Source organism: Callorhinus ursinus, unplaced genomic scaffold (genome assembly GCF_003265705.2).
Source record: "Callorhinus ursinus isolate GAN/ISIS: 27379988/994484 unplaced genomic scaffold, GSC_fseal_2.0 scaffold82, whole genome shotgun sequence".
In the NCBI taxonomy this organism is placed as follows: domain Eukaryota; kingdom Metazoa; phylum Chordata; class Mammalia; order Carnivora; family Otariidae; genus Callorhinus; species Callorhinus ursinus.
Window position 1 is genome coordinate 298,119 of NW_027397144.1, and position 11,389 is coordinate 309,507.

Consider the following 11,389-nt stretch of genomic DNA (forward strand, 5'->3'; position numbering starts at 1 on the left):
TTTAACATGTGGGGTGGGGTAGTGGATCCAATCCCTTCTTTTACCCAGAAAAGATGGCCAATTAATTCAGTACCAATTATAAACTATTTTTTACCTAGATACGAAATTCTAACTTTATTAATAAATTCCTGTATCAGTCTCTAGATGCTTCTGCACTAGTATTGCATTTACTTGTGCTCATCACAGTTTTGATTATAGTAGTGTTATGAAAGTCTTAATATTTAGTGGTAAATATGTGAAGGTTGATAATGTTTGTTGCGTCTACCACTGTAGGTGCTCAGCTTGAGGTACTTGCATTGGTGATCTCATATTTACCTAATTCTTGTGATCATTGCCTTTATATCTACACATTTGAGTAACCACTCTTCCAGTCTTTACAGTGTCACATCAGTACAGAAAAGTCCTTCATCTGTCAGCTCAACTTAGACTACTTAATGGCTTGCTGGCCATGTCTGCAGGCAACTGGGCTTTCATACATGTCTCTGTAACTGAAAGAACAAACATCTCTTTCAGACTGTATAGACTGTTTTCATGGATAAAAACGGTCTCATGTCAGGTCCCTGGACTGATGGGTTTTGCCTCTATTATCAGTCAAGTGGGATTGAGGCCAGACCTGGCTGCTGCCAGGTTTGCATTGGAGTCTATGGTACACAATCCTGTTACCAGGGAAATTGACCTTGTCTTGACCCTGGTCAGAAAGGGTATCACTCCAGGACCCTGGTCAGTAGGGCTGAGACTAGGATAAGGGATCAATTCAGGGTCCAAAGACAGCAGTATTAATTCCTGGTTTTGTGGATAGGTAGGGCTCCTAACATGTCACTTAGCAGGCATAAATGGCCCCAGACCACAACTGAGAGGGACTGGAGCCAAGTCACAAGGCTCACTTAGGGTCCACATCCATGACCCAAGTTCTGTAGGCCTGCCTCAGGGCACCGATGGGCAAGTCTTCCCCTGGGTGAACAGGATTCCTCCTACTTCATGGCTCAGTGTCTGCACCTGGGTTGTGGGCTGCTTCAAGATCGGCAGGGAGACCAAAGTGAGCAGGCCCACCTCCAGGAACCAGATGGACACAAGTCCTTCTGGATTCCTTTGTGGTCTAGACTGTTGAGGGCTAATATTAAAACATTTCTCTAAAAACTCCTAGCAATCGTCAATTACATTATGGGATTAAAGATATCAGAAATCTCACAATCTCTTTCCATTATTTTGTCACTTTTTTGTGTATAAATACATGTAACAAAATTCACCATTTTAAACACTTGTACAATTCTATTCATTTGGCATCAAGTGCATTGGTTTTTGTGCAACCATTACCACTATCCATTTCCAGATGTTTTCATATTCCCAAACGGATACTCTACCATGAAACATTCATTTTTCATTCTAATTTCCCTCCACCAGCTGCCAGTCATGCACTGAGAAAAGTAGTTTCCACCTGGGTCGTGTTGGCAGTAACGGAAAATAAAGGTGCAATTAAACAAAGATAATAAAGGAAAAGAGGGAATGAAAGAAAGAGGACAGAAGGCAAACAATGAGGCACTGTCAGACTTACCTGTGCAATATAGCACAGAAAAACACCTAAGCAAACTACCATTCAAATCTAGATTCCTACACTGGAAGTTCAAAACCACGTCAGTGTGTCCTGGGTAGAATCCATTGCAATCACAAACTTTTTGTGAAAAATGGGGTAAATGAGAAAATATCTCCAAGAAATGTCCTAATTCCATAAAATTATACATGTAAAACAGCACGAACAGTTTTGATATGGCAAGCGCTTCAATTACAACTGAAATACCCTTTTCATTCCACTTATGTAAAAAGCACACCCAAGTAAATGAATGTGAACATCAACATTTCAGAGGACGATTTTTGAGAAAACCATGCCACATTTGATGTGAGTGCTTCATTATCTAATGTTGGACATCTGAGGAATGGCTATAGGAAATCTGACAGAGGCAGAAATTTGGTGCTGTAATTAGGGAAGAAAGGTAACAAAGTAGTTACTGAAGATGTTGCTGAGAAACAAATACAAAGATAAATAGAAGCAAGTCATAGGTGCTTTGGGATTAGAGGAAAATAAACATATCTATTAACAAGAGAAAAATAACCAGAAAACTTAAATTCACAATATTTGCATTTGGGGTCGACGAGGTCCTCTTGGTTCTGAGGCCAGTGGCCCATCATGGACCATCTCTCCCAGGCAGAGAAGTCTTCCCAGGACCCCCATCACATCCTTGTTGCCCAGGCTGTCGATGAAGAGTTCAGTATGGGTGTAACCACAGTGCACATCACTGAAGTAATCGAGCTTCTGCGGTTAGAATGGTTCCAGCAGAACTGAGCTAGACTGCCAGGCTTCTCCCATAGGAAAAGGAGATCACAGAGCAGTGAGACCCACAGGTGGAAAATGCTTCATATTTCCCCATGTAGAGGACATTCTTATTAAGGGGGAGACAATCCGAGAGTATGAAAAGAGAATCCCAGTGAGACAAAAGTCAGCTAGCATTGTTACTGACACACATAGATGTTACTGATGAGGGTATCAGGTTGTTGGAATTAGGACTTGTGGGTTTTGAGATAATCAATGTCACTTAAGGCCAGTGTATATACAGTGCGATACACACAGTGCAGTTAAGACTACACCCAGACTCAAGAGAATCACCTCATCTCCTAATCTCCTTCAAACACAAACATACAGGAATGTACCCAGGTCACTTCTTTTTAAGTAGGCTTCACGCCCATCCTGGAGGCCAATGCAGGGCTTGAACTCACAACCCTGAGATCGAGACCTGAGCTGAAATCAACAGTTGGACATTTAACGGACTGAGCCACCCAGTGCCCCTATCCAGGTCATGTCTGATCAGGAGTTATTAAACTTGATTTGCTGTGTACTCCACTGATTTGATTAAGCCAGAAGGGAAGTGACAGTAAGCTGCTGTAGCCTCCAAGGCCACTCATGACATAACTAAAGGCTGCTCAAGTGTTACAAGTACCTGAATGTGTTAACTCAAAACTGAAACAAGGTTCTGATGGATTCTGTCTCTATCCAAAGGCCACTTTCAAGAACTGCCAGTGGGGCATCAAGTATAACAGAGTATCAGGACCTGTCCTATTCACAAGGTTTCCCATCTCATACATTTGAAGTGATGTAAACGAACCAGCACGTCACATGCCAGGTGCAGCTGTTTCTGAACACAGGCAAAGGATATAATTGTTCTTCCAGGCTGTGGTGATTTGGGAACAAAGAATATTCTCTGTTCCTAGCCTCTCCATGTACTGCCTGAGATTAAAGGTATTTTCTAACCTAGTACTAGGCGTGTTGCTCTCTTTCCAGGGCTATGAGATCAGGGTGTATAACCTCACCATTTCTAAAGTCTTTTCTGACCCAGAAAGATCAGGTGTGAGAGAGAAACAAGAGCATTTTCAGGAAATGTAGAGACCTATATCCTCCCCCTTCACCAGCATGAGGCACTGTAGATGAACTCCGTGAGCAGTGAACGGACTCACATGTTCACCATCTTCACAGTATTAGACAAGGTCAGTATACCTAGAGGATCCAGGTGGCTTGTACAACATTAAGTCTAATGGTAGTAGTCCCACAGGGGGCCAGGCTGCAAACCAGGTATAGAAACTAGACTGGACTAGATTCATTGCTATTGGGCAGAAAGCCAGAGCATTCCCAAAAATGCTCAGGGCAGAGTGGCACATGTTCAAAACAGGTCTATGAAGCCAGCCTGTAAGCTGAGTCCCATACGGCTCTTAAACACAACTTCACTATGTTCCTCCAGCACCGTTTGTAGAAGACTCTGCTTTCCCACATTATTTAACTTCATAGGCATCTAACTAGTGAGTTCTTTCATGTACTGGGACACCTGCAGACCTTTCCACATTCCTCATACTCATACGGTTTCCCTCCAACGTGGCTTCTTGTGTTTTTGAAATGGTCTGGAGTAACAGTCCTTGTCACACTTATTACGCACATAAGTCTTCAATCTATTGTGCATTTTTAGGCATCAAGTCATGACTACGATGTGAAGCCTCTCTCACATTCCTTACGTTCAAGGGGTATCAATTTTTACACGCTGAGATTGGCCTGAGGAAACAGAGGCGGCTTTCCCTCAGTGCTTACATTCACAGGGTTTACCTCCAGTGTGACTTCAAGTGTGCAAGTGGTGAAGGCTTTCCCACAGTCCGTACACTCAAAGGATCGCTCTCTACTTTGAATTGTATGTTTATGAAGGTTGGAAGACCAACTGAAGCCTTTCCCATACTCCTTACTTTAATAGGGTTTCTCTCCAGGGCGAATGCTTAAATGTCAAATCAGGACGAGAGCACTAGTGAAAGCCTTCCCACAGTACTTACATTCATAGGGCTACTCTCGAGAGTGATTTCTCAAATGGCTATTAAAATATAAGAAAGTCCTAAAGGCTTCCCCACATTCACCACATTGATAGGGTTTCTCTCCACTATGAGGTCTCAAACGTTCATTTAGATATGAGGAATTACTGAAGGCTTTCTCACATTCACCACATTCAAAGGGCTTCCCTCCACTGTGAGTTCGTAGATGTTTTTTAAGGACTGAGGGCCAAACGAAAGCTTTCCCACATTCCTTACATTGATAGGGTTTCTCTCCGGTGTGAATTCTCAAATGTACACTAAGTCGTGAGGAATTAGTGAAGGCTTTCCCACACTCCTTACACTTATAGGGCTTCTCTCCGGTGTGAATTCTCAAATGTTCATTAAGAATTGAGGAACTACTGAGGGCCTTCCCACATTCCTTACATTTATAGGGCTTCTCGCCACTGTGAGTTTGAACATGTTTACGAAGAACTGACAGCCAAGCAAAGTGTTTCCCACATTCCTTACATTTATAGGGCTTCTCTCCGGTGTGAATTCTCAAATGTTCATTAAGAACTGAAGAACGACTGACGGCTTTTCCACATTCCTTACATTTATAGGGCTTCTCGCCACTGTGAGTACGCACATGTTTACGAAGGAGTGAGGGCCACTGGAAGTGTTTCCCACATTCTTTACATCGATAGGGTTTCTCTCCAGTGTGAATCCTCAAATGCACATAAAGGCGTGAGGCTGTAGTGAAGGCTTTCCTACATTCACTACATTCAAAGGGTTTTCTTCCAGTGTGAAGTCGAATATGATTGTTGAGGCACCTGGAATCTGCATAAGACTTCCCACATTGTTTACATTCATGGGGTTCTTGAGCAGCGTGTGTCTGCACGTGCTCATTCTGACCTGCTGAGAAAACTGAAGCTTTTATAAATTGCTTCCATTCATTGAAATCTCTTCCATTGTGAGTTCTCCTATGTGCCTGAAAGTGTGAACGACTAATGAACATTTTCCCACAGTCACTGCATTCAAAAGTCTTCTCTGCCATGCTGGTTCTCTCATACACTGCATGTGGAGTCCGGCTGAAGACTTTCCCACGCTGATTAAACTCAGAAAGTTTCTCTCTAGTAGAGTTCTTCTTTTGCAGATTAAGGAGGCCATTGTGATACTGATTACACTCAAAACTGTTCCCTCTATTTTGAGTTCTCATGTGGGTCTTAAGGTTTAAATATTTACTCAAGACTTTTCCACCTTGCTCACAGTCAGAGAGTTCTGCTCCATGGTAGGTCCTTTCCTGTTGACGGAAGGGATGAAAATTGATGATAGGATTTTCAGACTGATTACAAATTTCAACCTTATAATGCAAGAAACATGATGATGATGACTCTTAGCATTTTCATTACATAAATACAGTTCCTGTTGATTTCTTTCAAATTAAACCAGGGAACTCTTCTGCCAAAAACTGATGCCATCTACTCTTAAGATCATTCCATTAAAATTTCACAAAAATGTTTAAAGACTCAATGACAAGTTATATATCTGGGAATGTGTACCTGTGGCATCTAGGGAGCAACAATTTTCAAGATAGATTTGGATTATAAATCCCAAATCATCATATTCAGAGTATCTCTGAATTACTTTGTCTTTGGTGGATGCCATTTGTCTCAAATATCTCAACTTGCACTGAATTTTGTAACAGGACCACCAATCTTTTTTGAATGTGGAATATAAGAAATGTCACATATCAATCTTACTTTTTGTATTTCAGTGGCTGTTTTTCCTCCAAAAAAATCCTGGTGAGATGCTGACCCTTTTGTTTGAGGTTGTGTTTCCCATTCTGAAATAAAACAAATATACAAATTTAAATATTTGCAGGAAGAAATCATAGGCTAAACAATTTTAAATTAAGACTCAGTTTTCTTTATATTCATATTAAAAATGGTGAAATAACAAGAAAGAAAAAAGGTTCACCAGTTTGTTTATGGGAAAAATATGACAATAGGTGTGTAGGGACAGACCAGTGGCTAGTACTAAAAAATAATTTTCTGAAAATCAAACATGTCAAACAATAACAAAATATTATCAAGGTAACATATGATCAAGTAGATACGTGAAAAATACCTGGACAAGGAGGATACACCAAAATTATAAACTATTTTTTTTTTAAGATTGTATTTATTTGACAGAGAGAGACACAGCAAGAGAGGGAACACAAGCAGGGGGAGTGGGAGAGGGAGAAGCAGGCTTCCCGCTGAGCAGGGAGCCCGATGTGGGGCTCAATCCCAGGACCCTCATGACCTGAGCTGAAGGCAGATGCTTAATGACGGAGCCACCCAGGTGCCCCCAAAATTATAAACTTAAAGAGTTAGAACAGGTCATTTGTGCGACCATAGAAATTTTAAGTAAAAAAATGAAGGAAGGTGAAGATATCCAAAAACATCAGAGATAAATGGCTTCAGCCCTCTGAGACAAATGTATCTTAAAAATTTTACACATTAAAGTTGCAAAGATGCCATCCTACAGGTTGACCAGTTAAGCTGTTAATAACAACACTCACCTTGGAAAACTCCCTTCTCCACTGTCCTCAGCTCTTGTTGTTCTAACCAAGCGATCAGCTTAGGTTTTGACAGTTGATATTCTGTCCACAGGAAAAGGCACATTAACAGGAGAGGCTTATGCAAGAGATGACAAAGCCTCCAATGAATCCAAAACTTTATTTCTAATGAAAGCAAAGAAATTATCCCAAAAGGACCAAAAGAGGCAAATATTTCCCTTCTCTGATAAGAGAGTAGTTATCTCTTAACCCCTGAAAGCCAAACTTGAATGTATGCACATATTTACAGAGCATAAAGATATTTATTCAAATCAGAAATAAAGGAGATGAAGAAAGGAGATCTTTGTTCTGATGGGGAAACCACTAGAAGAGTGGTCCTCAAATGCTGGAGTGCATCACAATCATCAGGATGGCTTCCTGAAACACAGAAGATGGGGCAACAACCCCAGCTTAATAATTCAGAATGTCAAAAGTGGCCTCTAAGACTGTATGCTCCAAACAGAATGATGGTGTTGCTGTTGGCCTCACGGCCACGTTTACAGAACACCCATTGCAGATTATAAGCCATTGGTGCAGGGACTATGCATCTCTTTTTTCCAGTTATGTTCAGAGGGCATCACCAAGGCTGGAAACACATAAAAGTACATGACACATACCTGGAATGTTGGCAGCCTTACCTACTGCGACCAGGTTCTGATAGTTCTCCAGCATCACATTTCTGTACAGGTTTCTCTGAGTGAGGTCCAGTAATAGCCACTCCTCCTGGGTGAAGTCCACTGCCACATCCTCAAAGGTCACTGCAATCTAAACCATCACACCCGTGTTGGCCTGAGGCAAGAAACATCTCCACCAGTGTTCATGGCGAATAAGGACAGGAGGCCCAACGCCAGTGCAGGGCTGTGAGGTGTCTCATGCCCCCACGGGGCCATGGTCCTCCATCCTCTTCTCCCCATCTAAACCCACTCACTGCTCATCTCCACGCACATGGCTTTAATGGCACCTTTTAAGCTTTTGAGCTCATCTCAGCAAAACCGTAGTAGTTCTTATTTCCCTCTATTGCAGCAGACTTCTGAGCATACTAAAGATCCTTGATAAACAGCGCAGAATGACTAAGTTCATTGAGGAACAGATACTTAACACCTTCCTTACCGTGTCAGAGCACACAGCAAAGTGGAACTATGCACCTGGTATCCTTGAGGTTCACAGGTGATTAGTGAAATACTAATACTAACTAAGATTATTTTCAGAGTAATCCTTTTCAATAGGAGAGTTTCCACTTCCAGGGAAAATGCAAGTGGGGATTCAGTCCTTATGTGGGGTTTATTTACTTTAGGAAGCTCAGGACACAGATGTACCTAGAAGGAACGTATCCACCTGGTGGATATAAATACGGCATTCTGTTGACTGATATGCTTTTTTATTACCTGTTGATAATTTTTCAGCCAGACAGCCACCATCCTTTCTGCCTCTGTGTTTTCCTCAGGAAGACAAAAAGGATCTCTAGAAAGATCTTGGAGCAAAAAAATAAAGGAATACTTAGATTGCAGCATGACCAGAATCACCCACCTGAAAAATCATTCCATCCTAGCTTGAGATTCCCATTATATCCCTGCACACTCAAGAAATCTCATGTAAATACACACTCACATGGAGCCATAAAAGGGACGTGTTAAACATGCTGCCCACGAGGAAAGGGGTCATCATCTTATCTTACAGGTATGGAAACCTAATCCCTGGGAAATCCGATTCTTTATTTGCCCAAGATAATAAAACTCATCAATGGGATTATGCAGCACCAAGTCCCAAAGCAGACACACCAGGAAGCTGACTTAGATAACAGCATTCTCTGGCATATTTCAGCTCTAAGTGAACCAGAAGCCTGACTGCTTAGGCCCTATATTGTGTAGGGGTGACCTTTAAGAATTCTCTGAAAATGAGAATCAACAATGACTTACCGTGGGTCAGATCAATGGCTGCCATCCTGGGAGAGTGATGAAATTTGCCTGATGAGAAATTTGATGCCAAGATCACTTCAGTACAACTTAAGAATCTAAGTAAATATAGCAATCTTCATTACTTTTGACAGTGTTACCCAGAGTACCTTTCATATCAATCATTAATCAGCAAGCATTACTAATCCATTATCAAACATCATACATTAGCTCTCTCTCTGTAGATGATATATGGGAAATTCACTAAAAATGTTATAACCTTTGGCATGAAAGTCAGTAATAGCTATTACTAGTTCCTGACGATAGATACATGACAGATGTCTGTCTCACTAGGAGCTGTATGTATATCAGCTCACCTAATTATCATAACAACCCTTTACATAGGTATCATTAGCCCTATTTAATAGCTGATAAAGCTAGATTTTTACTAATCATTGGCCCAGTACCATCCAATTAAGGAAAAAAGAGATCCACAATTGAATGCAGATAGGCTTCTCTCAAATGTTTGAGATCCTGAGGTTCTTATTCCCAAATATGATCAGACGTCATTCTAGACCTGCATTGTCCCTTTTGGTAGCCAGAAGTCACATACTGAGTAATTGATATGCAGTTAGTAAAACAGGATTTTAGATTTGTTTTTAATTAAATTTTAAATTTAAAACTTTTTGCAAATTTACTTATTAGAAAACTTAAATATGTTTGTGTAAACTTAAATGTATCTGTTTTCTCAACTCTATTTATTACATGATTCAAACGCATAAAATACATCTAAGGAAAATTTTGTGTCCAATGAATTCTGAATTCATGAGAAGAATTTAAAATACCTCAATTTTTATATGGGTTACATACTGAAATACTTATATGATTTCCTTGTTTTTTGTTTATTACAGTTACAGAAAAGCTTTAATCATATACTTGGCCTACACATTGTATTTCCATTGGCCAGCACTGGCCTACAATACTGCTGGATATTATGAGGAGAAGAAAAATGAAGTGTTTAATTTGGTTAACACCCTCGAGCTTCACTTCATGGAGCTTAGAGTGGCTTGGAGCCCTGTGCCTCCTTTTAATTTATCATAACAGGCTTATTCTTTTGTTCTTTCCACAAACAATTAAGAAATTGTGGTCCTGTTCTAGGCACTATGCAGAAAACAGTGATATATACAGAAAATGTCCCGGGGCTTAATGGCCCAACATTCCAAAGGGACAAGACATTCAATTATTAATGAACACCTCTGTTTATCAGTGCTTATGGAGCAAAAAATCAAATAGGTGAGAAAATAAAGAGTATCCTATATACAAACACAAATATTGTGGTTTGATTCTTGGGTAATGTAATGACAGAAAAAGGAAAATAACCACAGGCTGTTCTACATAGGACCCAAACTTTTAAGAAAAATAATGCTGGAAGGATTTTACAAAATTCAGAAGACTCTTTTAAGTATTCAACAGCCTCAGGAGGGTCTTGATTGAGGCTCAAAGCAATCAAGGTTTGCCCACTGCCCCTTGCCCTGGCAAAGGAGCAATGCCAAATCACTGTCCTTTACAATGATCTATTTTAGGAGTCTTTCCACAGAACTTCCTTTTCATATTACCACTTGTTTTTCACCAAGTTTTTATTTTATTTTTATTCGTTTCTTAGTAAGGCTTCCTTCTTATTTTAATCTTTTAACCTGCTACAGTCTAAAGGACAACTCCTATGTTGAAAATTATTGACTCGGGCGCCTAGGTGGCTCACTTGGTTAAGCGACTGCCTTCAGCTCCGGTCATGATCCCAGGGTCCTGGGATGGAGTCCTACATCGGGCTCCCTCTTAGCGGGGAGCCTACTTCTCTCTCTGCCTCTGCCTGCCACTCCCCCTACTTGTGCTCTTTCTGTTAAATAAGGAAATAAAATCTTAAAGAAATAAAATCTTTAAAAAAATAAAGAAAAGAAAATTATTGACTCTCTTTAATAAAGTGAACAGAGAACAGCAGCCCAAATGGTATCCAAATGATGATAAATGCTGGAAGTTCCAGTTTCGTTACCATAAGCCAAATTAACCCTCACAATGCAAGATACTTCATTCTACAGATGAAAAGTGCTATGCAATGAAATGCGCAGATCTTAAGTATTCTGAGGATGAGCTTTGACAAATTTACCCATATAATGAGCAGTACAAGGAAGACAGAGAATATATTCATCTCCCCAAAAAGCCTTCACCCTTCTGGTTCATTCCCTCACCCTCATTCCAGACGATCATCATCTGATTTCTGTCAATTCCTAGATATGTTGTTAAGCAGTGTGCACATCATTTATAAATCTATATCCTGACAATTTTCTCTTGTTTAGAGAAACAATAAGGGAGAAACATTCTTAATACTCCTGAGGAAGGGCACCTGGGTGGTTCAGTCGTTAAGTGTCTGCCTTCGGCTCAGGTCATGAGGATCGAGCCCCGCATCGGGCTCCCTGCTCCGCGGGAAGCCTGCTTCTCCCTCTCCCACCTCCCCTGCTTGTGTTCCCTCTCTCGCTGTGTCTCTGTCAATAAATAAAGAAAATCTTAA

General features: G+C 40.7%; 1 protein-coding gene across 1 annotated transcript in view; it reads right to left on the bottom strand.

Annotated features, from left to right (window-relative positions):
• Positions 1-70: 70 nt before the first annotated feature.
• LOC112816454 (uncharacterized) overlaps positions 71-11,389 on the bottom strand; it is a 16,831-nt gene continuing 5,512 nt past the window's right edge. The window contains exons 2-7 of the mRNA XM_025862949.2: positions 8,851-8,898; positions 8,320-8,405; positions 7,573-7,699; positions 6,899-6,979; positions 6,096-6,178; positions 71-5,635 (exon numbers count right to left, since the gene is read on the bottom strand). Of these exons, the coding sequence (XP_025718734.1) occupies positions 4,370-5,635; positions 6,096-6,178; positions 6,899-6,979; positions 7,573-7,699; positions 8,320-8,405; positions 8,851-8,898 (1,691 nt within the window). The 3' untranslated portion in view covers positions 71-4,369. The remainder of the gene's footprint in view (positions 5,636-6,095; positions 6,179-6,898; positions 6,980-7,572; positions 7,700-8,319; positions 8,406-8,850; positions 8,899-11,389) is intronic.